Raw genomic sequence first — 11,310 nt, forward strand, 5'->3', positions numbered from 1 at the left:
GACTGCTAACAGAGACCAGCTCCCCAATGACACCCAGCAAAGCCTCCTGGCTCTCTGTACACTGTGTAACATCACACAGCTGGCACAGCTGGTGTCTTGGACCTGTTATTAATGAAGCTGCTTTGAAGCACCAAGTAAAATAAAGAATTTCACCTGTGGCTAGGCCACGAGGCCGTGGAGTGAGGAGCCTCCCACCTTAACTGTGTAACGGAAGAAGTCACCCAGCACAGCAGGTGCTGCACAAGACACACTGCAAAGGTTGCTCCAGTTGGAACACTTGGCGCCAAGGAGGAAGTGTAAATCCTTGGGTCATTAGTGCTGTGATCCCGTGGCTGCTCTGCACCCCTCAGCAGACCTGATTCCCACATGGACAGGAAAGCACAACACCCTTCCAAAGCAGTCAGTGGCGGGGTTTGCTGCCAGCCCCTCCCCTTGCTCCTGCAGAGCTGTCCCACTGGGCTCTGGCAGACACTCCAGGGCACTTTACAGAAGCCTGTGTGCAGCAATAGATCCTTTCTTTCCTCTCTTAGATTACACAGGCAGAATTCAGAGGAGTTTCTGGCTTACTATATGTATACTTACTATATTACTATATGTGTGCTGTGAGAAGCTGTCCACATTTTTCTAGTGCTCCAAAACAGGAGCACTGTTAAGGAGGGATGCTTTTGCTTGGCTCATTTTCGAGACCACATCATTTTGAACCTGAATTTCACTGTCATACACACGTTTAAAAGCAGGGGTTTGGTCTGTGCCCAGCTCTCACCTTTTTGTGTACACCAAGACTCATTTTTTGTCCAATATAAAGTTTTGGCCATGGAAGTGCAGACATACTGACCACGCACATCAAGAGTCTGATTGGCCTCTCTGAATTTTTACGCCAGGCCCCTGACAGCTGCTCTTGGCTAAGAGTCTTCTGGGATTTAAATTATTGCACTGGGGATAAAAAAGCGAACAAGGCCTCTGGCAAACCACGGCCATACACCCTGTCAGGAAGCTCTGAGGAGGTTAATTCCTCAGGGAATTAGGATATCAGGAGGGATATTTCCCATCATAAGGATATCATGTGCTCCTCAAATGGAACTGGAATTTTATGCACCATAAAGCCAGAGAAATCTATGAGCATTTTTCAGGAAGAAGAATTCAATGATTTTTGACTGCTGAAGATACCCAGTGGTGAGACTAAAGTCACTACAGTGACACTACACCCAGAACTGGGAGATGTTTTTGACCAAATAAGAAGATGAAGAGAAGCATGTGCAACTGGAAAAAACTTTTGTTGTGACAAACAGGTTTTTTTCTGTGCAATTAGCTACACACCTTCAAATCAGTAAAAAATTGGTGACAATAAGATTATTCATGATTTAATAATATTTATATATCTTGAGTCTTTACTACGTGAAATAAAAATGATGATTCAATTTTCCCACTTAAGAAAACCGGTAGAGCATCATACCAGTCTCTACAACTGTAGTGATTTCTCCAACTGATTTTCTACCAACAGCATAAAATATGCAAATACACGGAGAGTACCATGAGGGCTTGATCTTTTAATTGGTTTGTACATTACAACTGGAATATCCAACTCTTTCATTGTTTTTATTGAAAAAAACGCAGAGCTCTGTTCACCTCTGTGATACGAACTCTCTGCACTGAATTACCTTCATTGTTATAAAATCAGAGCAAACCCTTGTTGACTTGAGTAAGGTTTCTGGCACCGTGAGTGGAGGACAATTTTGTTTGTTGAATATAGACTAAAAATAAAGTAAATCAAAGCATTCTCTGCTCACAACAGGTATTTGAGCAACTTTCTGGGTTGAAAGAAGCATTTCTTTGCTAAGACCTGTGCAATAGCCTCCATATCAGATTTCCCTATCCAGCTGTCCAGAGGCGCATTAGTGCCTCTCACCATTATCAGGCTTGCTCTATAATTAGAACAGCTTAGGCTTTACTTGGGCCTTTTCTAAACCCAGATTTGCCTCCCAGCCGTAGCTGTCATTCAGAAGTACACAAATAGTATCTTTCAAAGTAATTTTGATTTTACATTTTGTGACAAGCAGGAATAAATTGCACTGAGATCAGCAGAGCAGCTCTTTGTGTTAAATGATAAACATGTTACTTACCCCAAATGAGATGTTCTCATCTGGCATCTGGTTTTGCTCAGACAGGCCCCAAGTCCTTTTCCTTTCCCAGTGACTGTCTGTATCTGCCTGTTCTGTTGGACACAGACCAGCCTGCATTTGCCCACTTTCTGTCTCCTCAGGAATCTGTGTTGAACAGACACCTTCCTCACTGGGAGAGGGAGCTCTGGACTCCCTACCCTCAGCTGCAGCCTGGAAAGACTGTCCTATAGTACTTACATATCTGCAAAGTTCTATGGGGTTTAACAGCTTGAAAAGGTTTCTCCTCAGACTTTCTGTTAAGGTACAGACAGCATGCCGTGCATTTCCCTCTGGCACATTCCTTCTCCCCTCCTCCAGCAGCAGTGAGCTTTCGCCCAGCACGTCCCCGACGGGGCTGGTTTCTGTCATTGTCCCCAAAGCCTCATCTGTGCAAGCAGCACCTGTGCCATTGGCAGAAGAGTCTACCTGGGCAGGGACCGTGTCCGTGGGCTTTGGTTCATCCCTTGAGGAGCCTGCAGCCAGATGGTCACTTCCATTAATCTCTTCTTCACTGCTGGGACATTCATTTCCAGTGGCTGCAGAAGCAACAGGCGCTTGATTCTTCTCTTTGTCTTTCAAAATGGTACTTTTATCTCGGTGGTGTCCAACAGTGAGAGTCATCTCTGTCTGCAGAGCTGACTGGCTGTACATAGAGGGGTCTCTCCTTACGTTTACTCCTTTGATTTTTGACTGATGCTCACAGAAGCCAATGGGGGTATCCACAGCCGTAGTGTTATCTGACACTTGGAACACACAAGGCATTTCACTGAGGAAGTAAGCACACCCATCACAATCCTTACCCAGTTTTAGATCATCTTCATCATCACTTTCTAATAAAAATTGTAATTTCTTTTTCCAGATTTCATCTTCATGCACTGTAAGCACATCTGAACATTCAAAGTACTCCAGGTCATCATCAGAAAAGTCATCACTTACTCTTGTTACTTTCTCTGCATAAATCTCCAGAACAGGGGCAGAATTTTCAGAGTCATCTTTTCCAAAATCGGTGTGATTGTCCACAGAAGTGTCTGCCTCCTCACCGAGCAGGGAATTCGTGGTTAGAGATCTGCCCAGCCCAGTCATTTTACATGCCTGGACATCTGCCAGAGACTGAAGAGATCCAGAGTCTTGTGTGCTAAGGCAACAGTTGCCCGTGTGACAAGTGGTCACATCTGTGGGGTGGGAAGGCACCTGTCTGCTGCAGTAGTCCTCTACTCTTCCCGCAGTGACATCAACCACACCATTAAAATGAAGCAGGTCATCACCATCCTCTGACAAATCCCGTAGGAAGGAAAAAGTTGCCTGGGATTTAACTACATTTTTAACATCCATATTGTCTTCTGGGTTAGGCAAGCGTCTGAGGGATTTCTCAAGTGGAGACAAAACTCCTGCTTTTCTGAGCTTCTCAAGCAGTAAATGAATGAATTTTGAAGAGTCAGAACCAGATGAAATCAAAACAGACTCACCCTCACAGGGGGAACTCTTCCATTGTGCAAAATGTTTCCCATTTTGCTCATTCTGGCCTGAAGTTTGCCACGAGTTCATTTAGGACAACAAATTCTGGGCAAATTTTGTTCTTTGTATCTGGTTCCGGGTCAAGAAAAGTCATTCTAGCTGTCAATGAAGTGCAGATCTTATTCTACACTTGCACCTGCAAGTAAAAGAAACACTAAGTTTAAAACTACTTTTGAAATGGCTATTAGTATCTTCTAAAAGGTGGCCAGTTGACATGTACTTGCAAGCATTTTCAAAAAAAGAAATCATTATTTAAAACCCAAGATCAGGTATTAAGGCAGTAACCCTAACCCAGCTGTCCATGGCACTTACTGGCAGCACACTGCAAGCATCCAGAGTGGTGTGTGCTGGGAGAACAAATCCTTGAGCACACCCACACGCGTGGCACTGTGTGGCACCTCGACAGGAGCTCTAGTACACGGCCTTCCAACTTTTCTAAATGCAAACAGGAACCTGCAGACAATGTACATTTCCACATGTACACCACTGCTACAGCTACCTGCTGTTTTAGTAGTCACACTGGCACAACAGCAGGCTACTCCTTGAATTGGCATCACAGGGACAATCCCAAACTCTGTAGAAATACCCGGAACAAGTAGCCTGCTTAGACTTTATGGGGAAATTTGTGTTTAAAGCAATTCTCTTGTGCTCTGGCTTGACATTTGTCATTCCTGTGCTGAAAGAACAACGAAATGAGACAGGTTGGCTTCAATTTCCTGCTCATATTGAGTTTTCTCCTCAAGCAGGTGTGCAGTAGCAAGGTGGTGTGGCAATGCTGAATTCACATAAAATCCAAGTGAAATACACCAAAAGGCTTCCACTAGCTGAATCCAAAGAACTGTGGAATTGCCTCTCTCTTCCTGTAACAAAGCCCATCCTTAGCATTGCCAAACCTTAGGAATTCTGAGAAACTTGAGATGTTTTTGTACACTGCTAGGGGCACTCTGGTTCATTGGTCACCTTGAAAAAGGTGTGACATTGGTCATGCTAGAAAAGTACTGTAGCAGTTTCAAGTAAATTTGACCTCCTGGAGGATGCCAGACTAACAGCTCTGAAAAGAAGTGACTACATTTAATCCAGAATTAATGAAGAGCAGCAGGAAAAGCTCTCTTGCCATGTAATCTGATGAAGCCATTTAAAGACACCTGTGTTCATTCTCCTTTTCCGTCCCTGTGCTTCTACTGTAATGACGTTTCCTGCTCATGTCCCTGCCCTGGCCCAGGTCCCACGGCCCCCAGCCCTGCCCTGCCCTGCCCAGCACTGCCTCCAGGGCCACAGTCAGGGCCCTGCTGGTGCCCAGCAGGTGTCACAGGTACTGCAGGTGACACAGGTACTGCAGGCTGACCAAAGGAGAGAGCTGGAGCTGGGCTGGAGTCTGGTGCTGAAACAGCAGGAGCTGTCAGATTTCTCCATATGAAAATTACATTGGATTTCCATGCATTGTCAGATGCAACCACAGAAATGAAAGCAAAATAGTGTTCCAGGAGGAAGACTCCAATAAATGATGGGCTTCCACCCGAGAAAAAGAGATATTATTTGTTAAAATCTGGGAAGAAAATAGAACGTATTTTTTTTTAAATTCAATTACTGAATTTAGATAGAAACTGGAAAGAGAACTTTTAGTATGATACCCTCTCAGCTCGTCAGGAAAACTTGTGACAGAAGATGCACAATGAATTCACAGAGGGAAGACCAATGCGAGAGACTGTGATCATTTACCATCAGCTGTTGACCTCAACTCGCTTCCTGATAAACTGGGAGTTGAATACTTGTCGGCAGAAGACATGAGAACATTTAAACATGCCAGAGTGCTGTGGCTGCTTGTCCCAACTCTCACTCTGCAAACTAATGATGTTACTTGCTGAATCAGGTCCTGGCTCGCTCACAACAGGAGACACTGAAGCACAGCCACACAGGAGGAATTCACACACCAAGTCTGAGCAGGTCATGGTAGGAAATATGCCTGGTTTGGCTCTCTAATCTTCTGAACACAGATTTTCCATTTCATACTGATCAGAACCGTGGGGAATTTTATGGCAGCCCTTGAGGCAAATGAAGCACACGTTTATGCTCAGCAGGGTCTGCTGCTGCCTGAGCTTAGTGCCTGGGAACTGAGATTAAGGGAGAACAAAGGTGGGAGCAGCGTGAGAACAGTAACCTGACAACTGTGCTGGAGTGTGATTGAGGGGAAATACTGAACTGATGCAAACCTGCAATAGTCAGATTAACAAGGAAGCAAGAGGCAGATGGAGCTGCTTCACCAAAACCCTTTGATGGCAGGAAATTATCAGTGTTTGTGAAAACCAATCAATTTAAAATAGTATCTAACAAAAGAATGGCTGGGAAATACATCAAAATGGCTAAAACAATCACCCAAGGTTTCTGTAAGGCAAACACATAATGAAACAAATTCAAGCCAATTTTCAGAAGAGAATTTTCATTTAAAATTCATACTTTGTCATAATTCCGCACTGGTTGTGAAAAATCTATTCACTATTCATAGTGAAAATATTGTCTGAAATTCCAGTTCTAAATACAAAATCTGACTGTTCAAAATTCTTTTCCGTGAAATGACATCTTTCCCAATTTTAACCTTATTTTTATAAGTTATTAAATATGTTCAATATTTCATCATTTATTTCAATTGAGACCAAAACAGTTTTGAATTACACTTTAACATGGAAGGAAAAAATGTAAATTCTTTTCTACTTTGTAGGTAGTTTTGGTGACAAAGCCACTTCTAGTGATTTCAGAAGGACCTGTGGGATTATTCCTAATGTCAGAAAAAAAATTAATTGACAAAAATACATAAACTTGATGAAACTTAAAAAGTGGCCATTAAATTTTCTCTCTTGCATCACTTTTTTCCCTACTTTATTAAATTATAACCAAAATTAAAATCTTCCTTTGTAAGCAATTTTATATTCACAGAAATTATTTATACGAGCAGCTTATGCATTTTAGCAATCCAGAAGTGAATCTGTGCCGTTCCGTGATGTTCATGTCCTCTAGAGTCAAAGGAAAAATTCCCTTTGTGACCTCTCTGAAGCATTTTTCTCTTAGTTATGATCTATTCATGGAGTAATGTCTGTTTTGTGTGCAGGCCCTCCTCAGCCCACGCCCTTTTCAGTAGGATTCCTTCTTATCTTTCCGCAGCACTCCCTGGTCCCTGACCTTCCCGGAGCTGTCCGCCCACGCGGGAATCGCGTCCCGTTATCTGTGCGGCCCCAGCCCCGCGGCTCAGGGCCCGTCCCACGCGTTCCCATGGCACAGGGAGCCCCTGCTCAATGCCCAGCCCTCGATGGAGCCAGGCTGTGCACCCCCAGCGCTCCCACGCACAGCACGTCCTGCCAAGGCCCTGCCTCACGCCCACCCGGCCCAAAGGAGTGGGAGGGGAGAGGCTGAGTGTGATGCCCACACGGGGGATATCTCAGCACAGCACCGGGGCAATGACACTGATAACGCCACAGTGGTTCACACTGGCAAATAGCCTTTCATCAACCAACACTTTGGGCTCTTTACACCGAGCTGACAACAGTTCTGGGATACCTGAAACATGAGAGAGCTCCAGAAACACTGTGTGCCTCAGAGCACAGACCATGGCTGCAGGAACTGAACTGCTGCTGGCCACACCAGTTTTGTCAGAGCCCTTTCCCTTAAGTGATCGAGGATTAACTTCCACCAAAGTTGCACGCACAAAAAGGCCAGCATTTCTCCTTTGTTCCTGAGGAGGATATGGATGTGAGCAACATGCAGTCTGCTCGCCTGTTCTTCCAACACTTCTCCAGCAGACAGATCCTGTTTGGAGTTAGTGCTTGTATGCTTTGCCTTTTGTGATCTGAGGTTTTTGGTCTCAGATAACTCCTCAACCGACAGCTGAGCTTCCTACTCTGGGCTCCACCCCACAGGTTGAACTTTGGGATCTGGAGTTTTTTTGCAACATTATCCTATCCTGTCCTATCCTATCCTATCCTATCCTATCCTATCCTATCCTATCCTATCCTATCCTATCCTATCCTATCCTATCCTATCCTATCCTATCCTATCCTATCCTATCCTATCCTATCCTATCCTATCCTTATCCTATCCTACTACTGTTCTTCGATTTAGCAAAAGCTCCTTCTCCACCCGCCTGAGCATACTATATTATATTCCCATACATCCCTTTAGGAGATGTTTTACTGGCAGATAGCTAAACCACAAAGAAAGCTGGTCAATATAATTAGGCTATATTTAAGATGAACATGAAATATCTCCAAACCAAACCAACAATAACCACAGATGAATAACAGAAATGGTCATATATTACATAGATCCAACCAGAAACCTTGCTGGTATGAACAGCAGGATGTAGGAAATATTGATTAAAGGAACAGAAAGCAGCAAAAGTAGAACAGAAACAATAAAAAAAAGCAGAAAGGCATCTCCACTAAGCACAGGATTCCAAGATTGACTGATTACAGCACCATATATATAACATAAAACCTGTCACCTCTGAAATCTGAGTGTCTTGCTTAAATGCTGCTATGCTCCAAAGTTAATGCTAATTCCCTTGCCATTCTCCCTTGAATATTTCTCAGATCTGTTTTAGCTTTCCTACAGAACTTTGCATATGTTTTGTTTAGCTCCTCTAAGAAGTCAACAGTTATAATTGCATCTAATCCCCAGTCACCCTGCTGACTGTTTTGTAACCAGAATTGTAACCAGAAACCAGAATTCACTGTGACTTTGTGAACTCTACTCACCATAGCAAGGATTTACACAGCAGTGAGCCTACTAAAGAGTGAAACATTTGATGGGGTAGTCATGAGAACCCACACGTGCACAGATTTACAATAATGCATTTTCTTCTTGTTTCTTCACCTCATAGGAGCTCAGCCTCAAATGCAAACAATAACCCCACTCTTCTTCTCCAAGTCCTTTGAGACACCACAACCAAATAGAACACCTTGAGCAGCACAATTATCAAAGAGTCAGAATCCAAACTACAGAAACACTGTGTTATCTAAACCAGTTCTCACACTATCTATTGGATGAAAGAGGTTTAGGTAAGAAAAACATCAGTGAAGTTATGGCTCTTCAAAAAGCAGATGTCTGGAAAATATGTCCTTGCCAAAAATTCTGTGATATATTGCGGTTCTTCAACTGCCAATATCCAAGGCTTTTTGATAACATTTTGATTAGTGCAATACCCACTGTAAACAGCACCACAGTATAAAAACACCTCAGCCATAATTCATCAGCTAAATGGAATAAAAAATGACTGGCTCTGCACATGTCAAACAAACACCTTAATATAGAGTAATTAAAATAAGCAATCACAGCACAACTCTTAACACTGATATGTCTAAATCTATTTTTAACATCTGTCAAGCATCTGACCCTGTCAGACTGAGCAATTCATAAAGCCTGGGAATCATCTATTGCTACCAAATGACCAGATAATTTTCTCAAGAATGGAGGAACTTTTTACCTAATGAGTATTAGACCATGCAATAAATATTAAAATAAATAAATAAATGTGTTTTTCAGGATACCTGGTATCACTTACGCACTCTTTAGAGAAGGAAGCTTGCTTTCGTACAATTTTTGCAATTTTGTCCAATTTGGTGGAAATAGTACCAGAGTGTAGTTTCAGAAACAGTGAGCAGAATTCTAAATGCAACATGTTTAGAAAAACCCAGATCTGTCAGGATAAACAAAAATGGCTCTTCTTTAGCAGAGGAAATAACAAATCCCATTTCCTGGTCAATAGTGGCATAAATCACTATATCCATGTAGTGCATTGATAATAACAACTCGCTCTCCTTCCTTCATCTTTTATGACATACATTCTATTTCACACAGGAGGAAAAAAAGCAAACAAGTAATTTTCAAAGCCCAAACACCCCGACCCCTCACTTACTCTCCAGCTCTTTGTGGACGTCCTGGGCTGGGCCTCCCTGCAGGAGACAAAGGAGGCTGAATTTGTGCATGTTGTTGGGAGCTGCAAGGCAGCCGACAGCTTCGGTGGTGTTTTGGAGCGTGACCTCAGGATAGGGAGTCTGATCACTGAACAGTTTGACTTTTAAGACAGACGATTTCATTACACGCAGCAGATGGCCCTTCCTGGGAAAACCTCTGCCAGACAGGGAGCTGGCAGTGAGGCGAGGGCACATCCTACTTCCATAGAAGTCCATAGGAATTTCCTAATGGCCTTGAGACAGAGGAAGTGTTGGCCTTAGCTTTTAATAACAAAGCACTGGGTTGTTCTTTGAAGCACCTAACTGCTCTCCTAGGCTTGTTGGGAATTTCTTACTTGCTGGAAGTTAAACACACAAAAGTTATGCTGGGTAGGAGAAAATCCCCAGTGCCTAACAAGCAGACTGAGGAAATCAAAGGTGGACAGTGGACTTTTCACAATCTTTACACAGAAGTTCACCTAATTATTCTTATCCCTCAAAGGCAAATAAGTGAATCCTGAAGTAAGAAAGTATTTCCACTCTTGGTACCCAAGGAGATAAGTCTCACATAGGACAAGCTGGAATGAATTGCACAAACTGCCCTGAGCTCAAGGGATCTGGAAGAGGCTAAAAAGCAACTTTTGTGCCCAATTTTTTCCAAAGGATTTTGCAAATGTGCAGCTAAAACTGGTTACAAGATATTATTGTGCTAAACACTTCTTGCTCCCAGTGTTATCTAGACAGATAGGAAACTGGGGTGTTCAGCAATAAATATAGCACCTCCAACCACCCTCATCCAGAAATAGCAATAAGGATACCTACGTTTTATATAAAAGCCTAATAGTCAAAATAACCTCCAAAGAAATGAGAGGCAGCACATTCAAATCGGAGCAGTTTGGGTTGGAAGGGACCTTTAAGGGTCATATAGTCCAACACCAACATGGGCAGGGACACCTTCCACCAGACCAAGTTCTAGGGATGGGGCACCTACCACCTCTCTGAGCAACCCGAATGCGGGATCACTGATTAAAAATGTTAGTAACATTCTTAGGCACTTTCAGTCCACTTTGAGCAAGTTGCAATACCAGAGAGGTGAGAATTCGCCTCAGATCGCCTGCCCGTTTGCAGCGATGACGATCACTCACGGGAGCATCTCCTTGGCAGGCTCCTCCCGAGCAGCCCCTCCTCTCCTCTGCCTCGCTAAAGGACGCAAGGTGCTTACATTGCACTCTTGGAGAGTCGTAGCAGGCTGGGGAAAGTTGGGTTAAGGAGGAGAGTCCATGGTTCCTGCTGGTTGCAGCTGAATAAAGTTGTTTCTCCTCAGAGCGAGACCCCTGCCCTCAGTGTCGTGTGGCCTTTGTCTGGTTTACGCCGCAGCCCCGGTTCTAAAGCTACGTTCGGCCTACCCAGCGCCAGCTGGAGACGCTGCAGGAGGTCTCACCCTCGCAGTCAGATATACACCACTCCCATTTCAACACAGGTACAACCACACCTCCGGTGTGTCTGCTCCCTCACGGGGTCCGCAGGGCCGACGGCTCCCCTCGGGGCGCGGCCTCTCAGGGCGCGGAGCCCGCGCTCCCCTCAGGGCGCGGCCCCTCAGGACGCGGAGCCCGCGCTCCCCTCAGGGCGCGGCCCCTCAGGACGCGGAGCCCGCGCTCCCCTCAGGGCGCGGCCCCTCAGGACGCGGAGCCCGC

The 11,310-nt window shown here is 44.3% G+C and overlaps 1 protein-coding gene across 8 annotated transcripts in view; it reads right to left on the reverse strand.

The window, feature by feature from the left end:
- Nucleotides 1-11,069, reverse strand: part of LOC148220000 (alpha-protein kinase 2-like) — a 25,181-nt gene extending 14,112 nt beyond the window's left edge. For 7 of the 8 annotated variants that reach the window (XR_015799146.1, XR_015799145.1, XM_088155711.1 and 4 more), the window contains exons 1-2: nt 9,580-11,069; nt 2,121-3,810 (exon numbers count right to left, since the gene is read on the reverse strand). Coding sequence is in view for 6 of the 8 variants with exons in the window: in XM_088155711.1 (XP_088011837.1) it covers nt 2,121-3,704 (1,584 nt within the window). In the remaining 2 variants the exon portion in view is untranslated. Of the gene's footprint in view, nt 1-2,120; nt 3,811-9,579 lie in introns of those variants that run through there. The other variant, XM_088155715.1, reaches the window with a different exon arrangement.
- Nucleotides 11,070-11,310: the final 241 nt, after the last annotated feature.

This window comes from Sturnus vulgaris, chromosome W, assembly GCF_052056855.1.
Source record: "Sturnus vulgaris isolate bStuVul1 chromosome W, bStuVul1.hap1, whole genome shotgun sequence".
NCBI classification, from domain to species: Eukaryota; Metazoa; Chordata; class Aves; order Passeriformes; family Sturnidae; genus Sturnus; species Sturnus vulgaris.